The sequence below is a fragment of the Mus musculus genome, chromosome 13, assembly GCF_000001635.26.
Source record: "Mus musculus strain C57BL/6J chromosome 13, GRCm38.p6 C57BL/6J".
Taxonomy (NCBI): Eukaryota; Metazoa; Chordata; class Mammalia; order Rodentia; family Muridae; genus Mus; species Mus musculus.
The window spans coordinates 100,540,192-100,552,365 of record NC_000079.6 but is presented as its reverse complement, the minus strand read 5'-3'; the positions used below and the strand labels follow the sequence as shown (position 1 = coordinate 100,552,365).

Below are 12,174 nucleotides of genomic sequence, written 5' to 3'. Positions count from 1 at the left end.
TGCCCGGGGTCCCCCAGGGTGACGCGCCGGGGCTGGGAGGCGAGGCGCGGGGAGGGCACGCGGAGCCAGTTTCGGTGGCAGTTTCGCCCTGGACTCGGCTCTCACGGAAACCAGAGAAGCGCGTGTGCCTGAGCGCAGCGCGGGAGGATCTGGGGGGCTCCCTTTCTCTCTCGGAGTCGCGGGCGAAACCTTGTCCACCAGAAATGCCCGAGCTACTTTCTACTTTTGCCGAGGCGGGAGCGTCGGGGGCGGATCCAGCGCTCAACTGGGCGCTGGAGATCTGTGGGTTACTCGGGGTCTCTAGTTAGGGCTGGTGCTGGGCGACGCAGGGCGATAAAGATCCCTGTGGCCCTTCTGGTTTCCGCTCTTTTGGGTAATTCATCCCAGGAGGGAGGCCGGGGGTCCTCTGCAGCGTCCCCAGAGTCGTGGAGTGTATTATTCTGGCTGTTTGGAACAGGGGGCGGTGCGTGCGTCCTTGTTGATTTCAGCTTTTGGTGTTCTTTTCGAGTGAGGCTGGATTTCGAGGGAAGCTGCTCACGCGGTGGATTCTCATCCGTGACCGCGGGCCGGGGACCTGCCCCGGGGCAGGGCCTGCTCTGCTGCCCTGCTCTGGCCTGGCGGCTCCCGAGCGCAAAGCTGCGGTGGGGCGCACGGTCTCGGGGACCCGCAGCCTGTATAGGCGGTCCACTTTGCAGACCTCCTGGGCAAAGTCGGCCCCGCGAGTCTAGCGGCGAGTGGCCTTGCATCAGAGGAAGTATGCGGGGACAAATGGGTGGGGACCAAAATGGCCTCTGCATCTTGGCGCTGGAACAACTCTGAGCCCCTTTCGACCCAGGTGGAGTAACCGGGGTTCCAGCGGGAGCGGAGGTATCCTCGGGCCTGCCCGGGGCTCACCGGGCAAACTGCCACTAGGGGAATTACCTGGGGCGGGGAGAAGGCAGCTTTCCAGGCAGGTTAGCAATGCGTGGCTTTCATATACAACAGGTGTGTTGTTGGGATCACCGGAAAAGAGGAATGCCTCTCAGTAATGCGCTTTCTGGTGACGCTTTCAGTGGTTCGTGCGTTGTTCAACTACATATCCCTGAGTATAACTGTAGTTCCTTTGCGCCGTATGTATAAATCTTAAATTTCCACTGTTGGTGGTTTTCTTTTCTTTTTTCGTTTGGATTTATCTTAGTTGTTAGTGCTTTCTTTGTTAGGCAATGGAATGGCGAGGTTGGCCAGATAGACTTAAGTAGGGAGTGGGCACAGTCCACATTCCAGCAGCTTCCAGGCAACTTAGAAAGTATGAGCATCTTTGTGAAAGGTAAATCCTACCAGAACTCTATTTTAAAGGTTGGGGAAGGGGGGGGGGTAGGCTAAGGTTGGAATCTCAGCAAAGCTTCAAAAATCTACAGAAGGCAGGATACAGAAAACTTAAGCAAACTCACAAGGAGTAGTTAACTGTAGAGAATTTCAGAGAAAATAACTACTATAGCGAGCCGAGGCAATTATCAAACCAGCCCATTGTACCACTTCCACCTTTAAAATAGAAATGACTAAGTATCATTTACACATTGAACAGTTTTACACATTGGGGAATACAATTTAGGGCTCAGCTCTAAGGACCTTAAAGCTGAGCTGTGTACTCCCAACCCCCAAGCAAACTTGTATTTTTGTTTTTTAGTCTTTCTTGGCTATTGAATTTTGGAGCACCTTGGCTTTGTTTATTTGTTTTCTTTTGTTTTTGTTTTATTCCCTGAGGTACTTGTGTCTTGTAGTTTGGGACAGGGTCGTTTATTCTGCTTTTCTAAGAAGTTAGAAGGAATGCCTCTGCTGTTGACTTTCCTCCTCCTATCTGGGAATGTAGCAAGCACAGACTTTGGCTGACCTCAATTTGATACATTTACTATTCATTTGTGTAGTTTAAGATCTCCACTGCCAGACTAAGTCGCAAGTTATTAGCATCATGGAGCATCAACCTTATTAACCCAGCATGTAACGCTAAGGACCAGTAGAGTGACCAGGGAAGGTGATGTTCAAGACATTTATGAGTGTTTGTGGAGCTCTCTTGTTCCCCCTGGGGTCAGGTATGGAAGAAAACTCCTGAGTGGTCTGGAGAGCATCCCTGAGACTATGTTTGAACTGTGAACTGAACTTGGGGATGTGCCTGGCAACATCAAGATGCTCACTGGGGGCGGAGCATAGTGTTTCAGAACTTGGGAGGCAGAGGATCTCACAGATGGATCTCTGTGAGTTCAAGGTCAGCTTGGTCTACAAAATGAGTTCCAAAAAATCTAGAGCTATATAATGAGATCCCTGTCTCAAAAAGGAAAGTGAAGGGCTGGAGAGATGGCTCAGCAGTAGTTAAGAGCACTGACTGCTCTTCTGAAGGTCCTGAGTTCAAATCTCAGCAACCACATGGTGGCTCACAACTATCCATAATGAGACCTGACCCCCCTCTCCTGGGGTGTCTGAAGACAGCTACAGTGTACTTATGTATAATAAATAAATCTTTAAAAAAGAAAATGAAAAGTTAAATTTTGGAGGTTGGAGAGATGGCTCAGTGGTTAAGAATATATGCTGCTCTTCTATAGGACCTGGGTTCAATTCCCAGCAATCATGTCCAGCAGCTCACAACTGCCTGTAACTGGGAGATGGCTTAGTGGGTAAAGCACTCGCCAGCAGGCCTGATGGCTTGATGCATCCCACGTGGAGGGAAGAGAACACCACATACAGTGAGACATGAGTGCAAATTAACACAAATAAAAAGGTCCTCTTTAGAAGCTGGGATGTAGCTTAGTGGTAGAGTGCTTGGTTAGCATGCATAAAGTCCTAGGTTCAATCTCATTTTGGTGGGGTGGGAGAAGGGGGGAGGGGGGATCCTACCTGGGTTTCTAGAGAGAGACTTTTTTTTTTCGAGACAAGGTTTCTCTGTATAGTCCTGGCTGTCCTGGAGCTCACTTTGTAGACCAGGCTGGCCTTGAACTCAGAAATCTGCCTGCCTCTGCCTCCCGAGTGCTGGGATCAAAGGCGTGCACCACCACGCCCGGCGAGAGAGACTTTTTTAGAGATCTGTTTATTTTACTTTATGTGTCTGAATGTTTTGCCTACGTGTATATATGTGCCTACACACCTATGCCTGTTACTGGATCACTGAAACCAGAGTTATTGATGGTTTTGAACTAATATGGTGGTGCTGGGAATTGAACTCTGATCTTCTTTAAGAGCATCAAGTAATTTTAACCTCGGAGCCATTTCTCCAGTCCCTAGAGAGATATTCTGTATGTATGTATGTATGTTAGGTTTTGTTGTTGTTGTTTGTTTTTAAGACGAGATCTCTCTGTGTAGCTCCAGCAGTCCTGGAACCTGCTTTGAAGACCAGGTTGATCTCTAACTTGCAGAGAGATCCACCTGCCTCTGGCTTCCAAGTGCTGTGATTAAAGGCGTATGCAACTATACTTAGCTTCACACACACACACACACACACACACACACACACACACGGCTAGAAATGTGAGGTTTTCTGTGTAACGTGTTCTGTAAGGAACTGTTGGAGCTGCCTTATAGCTGTGTGTCTAATCTTTATGCTCTGCTGATGAAAGTGACCAGTGGGCCCCTTAGGCTAAATCCTGGAGGTCTTTTCACTCCTTGTTTCCACCTTCTTTCAGGAAGTGCTGCTGGGCTCTGCTCTAGCTGCTGGCAGTGAAGCCTTGTCCTAGATGTTAGGGACCTTGAAGTCTCTAAAATACTAAGTAACTTCTCTAGGGAAGCGGGAGCTCAAATGGTTATTTGTTATTCTTGGAAGGGGTGGAGCCAGGGCCTAGGAGGGGAAACTTCCCAACTTTGAAATGAAATCTGACCCTGTGGTTTTGGGTGTTTTTTGTTTTTGTTTTTAACCATTTCTAGGACTACAAAGATGTTCTTAAAATATCTCAGGGCTTTTAGAGTAGTCTAAAAGGACATTAAAAGATGGCTGGTTCTCCAGGTCAAGATCTCCAGGACAAGCATTTCCTTTTTGCAATTATTTTTTTTATAAGGACATGATTGTTTGTTTTGATTTTTTTTTTTTTTTAAATTAAGAACCTGAACTCTCTCTGGGATCTGTACCTAGGGTGGAACCTGATGCACACGTTCAGGGTTTTGTTTGTTTGTTTGCTTGTTTTTTTTCAGCATTCCTAGATACGAACACTATTTCTGAGTACCCTCTTAAGATTTGGATATCCTTTGCTAAAATTCTTACCAAAGGAAATGCACTTTTTATGCAGAGATAGGGAAGGCACCTTTAAGAACACCCAATGAACATCTGCCGAGCAGGATCCCCTTTACCCGGTATAATCATATGGACGTTTATGAATTAAGCAGCATACTCATTTTTCCAGGTTCCCCCCACTAATCTTAGTCCCTCAGTTTTCAGGGAGTAGGTGGTGGTGAAACCTCTGCTTAGGCAATGGGTTTACGGTCTTTATTGTTTTGATTCTGGGTTTTGAACTCAGGGCCTTATGATCGGCAGCCACTGAGCTATGCCGGAAGTCCTGGGTGTACATTTCTAAGTGACTTATTCATGCTTCCCAACACTTCAGCGTCCGAGCACGTATCTCACTCACCTTCCAGGTAACCACTTCAGGTATGAATGCATTTGCTTACTTTCTCTGCTTTATTTACCTCTGCCAAGGTGGGGGTCATCCCCTCTTTTGACAGAGACATGAAGTCATCGAAGCCCAGAGAATGTGAGAAGGTGTATGTGTGAGGTAATACTTGGCGGATAGAACAACCACATTTCTTCAAACTCATTTTGATCTTGCAGAGACCTTGCTCGTTCTAGATGGATTCCTAGCCCTTGGGGATATTAGTTACTCTTTCCAGTGTTTGGTCAGCTGCAAATCTGGATAACCTTGTCTGCGGTGACCACTAGAGTTTTCACCCCAGGTGAACATAAATGCTCCATTCTTTGTGCTAATTAGATGCTGTTATTGGGCTCCTTGGTAATCTGCCCGGTCCTTCAGTTGTCCTCCAGATCTGGATTCCTTCTCTGTGTTCCTGCCTGGTAACCTTCTTCAGAAGAGGAACCAAGGCGTGGCAGGAGCTGTTACAATCTGCTTTCTGAAATTGTTTCATAGTTTAGAAGTCCCTGCTCCTGGAAAAAAAAAAACATGACAGCCAAACCCCACCTCTAGAAAACAACATTTAGAAAAGGGACTTTGTTTGAATTTCTGATAACTAAAGCCTGAAACTCAAGTAATCTAGTTTTTAATAACTGATTTCGAGCCTGGAATTAGGGGATAGTCGGCATCACCATCTTTCTCCTCCGTCTCCTCTTCTTTTTGAGTCAGGGTCTCACTATGTAAATGTAGCTGCCCTAAACATTGTTCTGAACCAGGTTAGCCTTAAACTCATAGAGATCCTCTTGCCTCAGCCTCTTGATCTTAATCTTGAGGGCCAAGATTAAAGATGTGTGCCACCATACCTGGTTTACCTTTTGTATTTAAAAAAAAAATTTATGTACTAACGTGAAGGCATGTGTGCCAAAATACGCTTATGTGCACCATGTGTATGCAGGTACCTGAAGAAGCCAGAGTCTGTCAGATCCCTGCAGTTATTGGCACTTGCGGCTTGATGTGGGTGCTGGGAACAGAATCCCAGTCCTCTGTAAGAGCAGTAAGCACCGTAAGTGGCTAAGCTATCTTCCTGGCTCCTTGCAGTATTTTTGGACACAGTCTTAACGCTGAAGTCCATGTTGGACTCAAACTCTAGGCAGTCAGTCCTCCTGCCTCAGCCTCCAAGTGCCAGGCCAGTGGAGAACTCACGGTATGGCCCAGACGGAACTTGACCTCGTGGAAATCCTCCTGCTCCTGCCTCCCAAGTGCTGGGTTTCAGAGTTGCGTGCGCCATGGTGACTGGTTTTGGGAATAGTCTTGAGTGACTGAGTTGTAGGTGTAGAAGGGTCTGAGATTCCTTAAGTTCAGCATTGTCACTGTTCGACTCTCAGTCTCAGAAATAAGGTTTTTGTTTTGTTTTTTTTTGTTTTTTTTTTGAGACAGGATTTCTCTGTGTAGCCTTGGATGTCCTGGAACTCACTCTGTAGACCAGGCTGGCCTCGAACTCAGAAATCTGCCTGCCTCTGCCTCCTGAGTGCTGGGATTAAAGGCATGCACCACCACGCCCGGCCCAGAAATAAGGTCTTACAGTCAATAATGTTTACAGTTTTTCCTTAATGTTCTTTTCCCAAACGTCGTTTAGGAAGCCATCTTGACTTTTGTTTCTCAAAGCCTCCTTTGGGTTTAAATTGATCATGTTTGTATTTCAGCATGAGATGAAGGGCACGGCTGCGTACCTTAGGATTTATACATTTGTTTGTTGTGCATTGGTACTGTAAAAACAGAGTTTTTCCTCCTGGCTCCATGCTCCCAGAATAATGACTCTGAGACTCAAAATATATTTATAAACCCCTTGCCTATAAGCTTTGCCTATAAAACCCCTGATTAGATTGTAACTTAATATCACATTTATTCTAATCTAAGCTGTGCCACGTGGCTGGTTATCTCTACTCAGCTCCCATCTTTCCCTCCTCCACACCTTGGCTCTCTCTTAGCAGTTCATCTCCCTACCAGATGTCCCTCTTTCTGTTTCCTGCTTATAAGCCAATCAGCATTTTATTGGCAGGTGCTGCACCCTATAGTATACAAGAGATTTTTTTTTTTTTTTGCTACCCGATAAAATGGTTTTAATAAAACAAATGACCTCCAGGAAACACCTTGGTTGCTTCCTGGTCCATTGCCAATTTTCAGTGTATGCCGAAAACCATTTGTCTTACAAAAAAATTGCTGAGAGGTGGTGATGCTTGCCTTTAATCCCAGCACTCAGGAGGCAGAGTTTCAGGACAGCCATGACAGAGTGAGTTGCCAGGGCTACACAGAGAAACCCTGCCTTGAAAAACAAACAAACAAACAAACAAACAAACAAACAAACAGGGGCTGGAGAGGTGGCTCAGCAGTTAAGAGCACTGCCTGCTCTTCCAAAGATCCTGAGTTCAAGTCCCAGCAACCACATGGTGGCTCACAACCATCTGTAATGAGATCTGACGCCCTCTTCTGGTGTGTCTGAAGACAGCTACAGTGTACTTATTATACATAAAATAAATAAATAAATCTTTAAACAAACAAACAAACAAACAAACAAAATCCACAGCATGAGAAGTTATCTTTGCTTGGTATTTGTGTTGCTATTAACCTGGATTTTTATTTTCGAGGTTTTTTTTTTAAAAATAAGAGCATAATCTTTTTTAAAAAATTTATTTATTATTATATGTAAGTACACTGTAGCTGTCTTCAGACACTCCAGAAGAGAGAGTCTGATCTCGTTATGGATGGTTGTGAGCCACCATGTGGTTGCTGGGATTTGAACTCAGGACCTTCGGAAAAGCAGGCGGCACTCTTAACCATTGAGCCATCTCTCCAACCCTCGAGGTTTTATTTAATATACACAGTCTTATTCTGAGATTCGGAGTCAACTATTTAGTGATGTGGAAGAGAGTTACTATGTAGCTTACACGTCACGTTTTAAAAGTCTAAATTGATTGAATGGAGTAGCTTAGAATTGGGCAGATGCTATTTGAAAGTGAGAGCAAATTTTGCTTTAATGTACTCAGATCATAGCCCTCGCTCAAGTGTCTCTTGGAGGTACCACTTTGTTGTATTGTCCTGGGAGTTTTTCATTACCGTCAGCCTGAGAGCACACGAGGTTGTGCAGGCTGTATCCATGGTCCAAACTGATATTCATGTAAATGTTGAGCAAATATTTGCACCTCTACCTTGTGCCAGGTGCTGTTTTAATCAGTGAACAACATGTAGAAAAACGCCTGTTCACATAGAGTTTACCTAGTGGATCTAAAGTTCTCTTCCTTGCTAATCAATTACTAGAGTTGCCTGGAAAGAACACATTGTAACTGCCTGAATATACCCTGCCTGAGGGGCAGGAAGTGCTCAAAGGGGTAAAACTGAACTTAACGTTCATTTGTCCATTCACTTGCTAGTCCGTTCCTTCCTTTGTTCTTTCCTTCTTGCCTTTATCTTCTGGGCACACTTGTGTGCACACCACAGCATGTGTGTAGAGGTCAGAGGACAGCTTACAGGTGTTGTTTCCCTCTTTCCTTTATGTAGGTCCTGGAGATTGAACCCAGTTCCTCATCCTTGGTGGCAAGTCCCTTTATCTGCTGAGCCATGCCATAGGCCCTTTTTTGACCTTTCTTTCTTTCTTTCTTTCTTTCTTTCTTTCTTTCTTTCTTTCTCTCTTTCTCTCTTTCTCTCTTTCTCTCTTTCTCTCTTTCTCTCTTTCTCTCTTTCTCTCTTTCTCTCTTTCTCTCTTTCTCTCTTTCTCTCTTTCGTTCTTTTGTTTTTTTTGTTTTTCGAGACAGGGTTTCTCTGTATAGCCCTGGCTGTCCTAGAACTCATTTTGTAGAGCAGGCTGGCCTCGAACTCAGAAATCCGCCTGCCTCTGCCTCCCAAGTTCTGGGATTAAAGGTGTGCGCCACCACGGCCAGCTTTCTTGACCTTTCTAACGTTGGATTTTCTAGAATAAACTCCAGCTTTTAGTTCTCACTGGTTAGTATTATTTCCAAAAGATTTCTCGGGTACCATCGAGTCACCTTGGACCAGGACAGGTCATGTCCAGATTCACAGCTTCATGGACATTAACACCAGTTTGTCCACTGCAGAAAAGCTAGCATATGAAATGAAATTCACTTAAAAACCTCTGATAGTGGAGAGGACAGGAAATATGGGTCAGGTTACATCTCAGTGACTCACTGGCTTTGAGCATGTTACTTCCCCGCGTCTTTCTGGTTCTTTCTGGATTTGTAAAGTAGGTAAGATAAGCAAGGTGAGTTTCAGTCTCAATTGGAATTTTGTGGAGCAGCTGGCACATGGGTGGATACCCAGTGCCTTGGCCTCTCCTCAGCCTGTGCTTCCTTACGTCAGGTTCTTTGCTGCTCGGCTCCTGGGTGGCCTCTTTTGCCTGTCTTCTTGGTCCTAACTCAGTCGCCTGTCCACTGCTGAGAATCAGACTGGCTTTCTGTTTCGCCCCTGAGTGAGAGGAGAAACTCTCAGTAGATGTTCAAAGCACTTTGTACTCTCGTGATAGTATTTATTTTAATAGGTTACCATGTCCATATATGGCTTCCTCACTGGTCCATAAATGAGCCCCAACCCCATGCATATCAGCACTTAACCTGCCTGGATGACCTTCCTTCCTTCCTTCCAAGGCACTGCTAGTTAATGCTCTCCATCTTCATGGCTTCCCGACTTATCCCTTGCTGCTCTGGGTCACATAGTTCAGCCTGAAGTAGTTGATTGTGTGTGTGTGTGTGTGTGTGTGTGTGTGTGTGTGTGTATCTCTTGCTTCCACAGGCTCCTCTGTATAGGGGCCTCTTTAATAAGTATGTGTTGATTGAGTGAAATTGCCTATTAGGTATTCAGAGAATTCTAGAGCAAAAATACTGCACTTTTCACTCAGGAAAGAACTCTTTGATACGTGTTTCATGTTTTTCTTTCCTTTTTTTTTTTTTTTTTTTGAGAATTGGAAACCCAGATAAGAGAATGTGGTGGGCTGCAATCACACCATCCACACCTACATTTTGAAGTCACTTTTAATAAGGGCATACTTGTAAATTAGAGTGTGCTTTAGTTACCTCTGGAGGGCTGACAGGTGCTAGACACTGTTGTATCAGCAGTCTCAAGTGCATTCTCATCTTACATGAGCATTTAAAGGTAATAGGAAATTATTTATCTTTTTTAGTTCGGAGGGATTGGATCTAGGACCTTGGACATTCTAGGCAAGCCCTCCACCATGGCGCTACAGTTGTCAGCTTTTTGCTTTGTTTTTGAGAGAGGAAAGGGTCTTACTGTGTTTGTGTGCCTAGGTTGGTCTCCAGCTTGCTGTTCTTTTGCCCCAACTTCCTGAGAAGCCGGGGTTTCTGGTATATAACATTGTAGCTGGCAATGAGATTATTGCTTTTTTGGCTTTTGTTTCTTTATTTTAAAAATTTAAGGGGCTGGAGAGATAGATGGCTGATAGATAGATGAAGAGATAGTGGTTAAGAACAGTGGCTTCTCTTTCAGAGGACCCAGATTCAATTCCCAGCGCCCACATGGCAATTCACAGCAACTCTCTGTAACTCCAGTTCCAGGGGATCTCACACCTTCTCTCTCTTTCTCTTTCTCTCTCTCTCTCTCTCTCTCCCTCTCTCTCTCTCTCTCTCTCACACACACACACACACGTACACACGCACGCACGCGCGCGCGCGCACACACACACACACACACACACACACACACACACACCACTCAGGCAAGACCACCAGTGAACATAAAAGTAAATCATTAATCTGTGTTGTCTCCACTCCCTATGATGGTGGCTCATGCCTTTAATTCCAGCACTCGGGGAAATAGAGGCAGCTGGATCTCTAAATTGAAGGCCAGCCTGGTCTACAGAGTGAGTTCTGGGGCAGTCAGGGATACACAGAGAGACCCTGTCTCAAACCAGAAACAACAAGAAAATAAACAAATGAATAACTAACTAAATAAAAATATTTTAAAAATTGTTTAAAAATTTAGACATCTCTGTGTGTGTGTATGTGTGTGTATGTGTGTGCGTGCATGTGTGCGTGTATGTGTATTTGTACGCCATGGCACACACATGAAGTTGAGAGAACAGCTTGTAGGAGTTGGTTCTCTCTTTCCAATTTCTGTGTTCCAGGGATTGAACTCAGGTCATCAGACTTGGTGGCAGACACCCTCCCACTGTGCCATTTCACTGACCACAAATAGTTAATTTTATGAATAAATCCTTTTTCTTTTTTGAGACAAGATCTCATGCTAACCTCGAATTTATTTCTTTTTCTTTGTATGCTTTTGTTCTTAGTATTGGCTATCATTTATTTATTTATTTATTTTCCTTCTGGGTTATAAAAGAATGTGAAGTTGTTATTATTGTAACGTTTAAAGATAACTTGAGTGCCAGGGCCATGCAGAATGCAATACTTGCCCCATGAGAAATGCCAGGTTCTCTGTGCATAAGGAATTGGCGGGTTGTTACATACAGTGGGGGTGGAGTGAGTGGCTACCTTGGAGACTCCAGTCTTACATTTCTCTGTGCTGTGAACTCCCCTGGCCTCGGTAATTCCATTGCTCCACTTTTGTTGCTTAGGTTCGCTTATCTTGGGAGCCTGGACATTTTGCTCATCATAAAGATTAGGTGACCAGTGACATCAGCCATGTCCGTGAGGCCTTTTGAAAGTCCACCTCCTTACAGACCTGATGAATTGTAAGTAAATAATGATTCCTTTTCTTTTTTCTTAATGTTATTTTTCAGTTGTGAGCCTAGCGTTTAATGGCTGAGCCATCTTTCCAGGCCTCTCTTTTCTCTTTTCTACTGGGGTCTGTTGCATGTAAAAGAAACTTCCATCCATTAGGTGTATGATTTTAAAATTTAAGCTAGGGTAGGACTGTTGCTCATCAGCAGAGTCCTAGACCCTTCCCCAGTTTTGAAGCCCCTTCCCCACCACTACCTAGCACTTTTGACCTGGGACATGGCTCAGTTAGGAGAGCATTTGTCTAGCATGCATGAAGCTGCCACCCTGGGTTTGATCTCTAATACCGCATAAACCAGACACGGTGAAACATGCCTTCATCCCAGCATTTGGGAGGTGGAGGCAGGAGAATCAGAAGGTCAGCTATATGATGAGGTTGAAGCCAGCCAGTGCCACACGAGATCCTGTCTCAAAATAGTAACAAGACAAACAAACCAAACCCCTTAAATCCAGTATGGTGGTGCTTTTTTTTTCTCTTCACTTTTGCCTCTCCACTACCAAGCACGAGGTCCGCATAAGTCAGCCTGGCATCTCCAGCAGCCAACCGTCAAAGAGTTGATGAATGAATGTGCTTTCTGATGTCAAAGAGGAGGATGCTAGGCATTGTACAGGATCCTAAATAGGCTGGTGGTGTGGGCATTGTGTTTAAATGCACTTACCCTGTGCCACAAGGGAAAAAGAGTTTGATACATTGTTCTGAAGCTGTCTGGGTCCCATTCACATACACTATGGCTGCTCCCAGTCCTGGGAATGGAACTCAGAAACCTTGTATTTACTAGACAGTGCTCTGCCATAGAGTTAATATCACCAGTCCCATTATCAGACATTTT

General features: G+C 44.8%; 1 protein-coding gene across 6 annotated transcripts in view; it reads left to right on the top strand.

Moving 5' to 3' along the window:
- Positions 1-12,174, top strand: part of Ocln (occludin) — a 56,215-nt gene that overhangs the window by 353 nt on the left and 43,688 nt on the right. For 4 of the 6 annotated variants that reach the window (NM_001360536.1, NM_001360538.1, NM_001360537.1 and 1 more), the window contains exon 2: positions 11,182-11,298. The exons of 1 other annotated variant lie outside the window; for it this stretch is intronic. In NM_001360536.1, the coding sequence (NP_001347465.1) occupies positions 11,249-11,298 (50 nt within the window). In that variant the 5' untranslated portion in view covers positions 11,182-11,248. Of the gene's footprint in view, positions 1-74; positions 283-11,181; positions 11,299-12,174 lie in introns of those variants that run through there. One more of the 6 variants, XM_006517566.3, reaches the window with a different exon arrangement.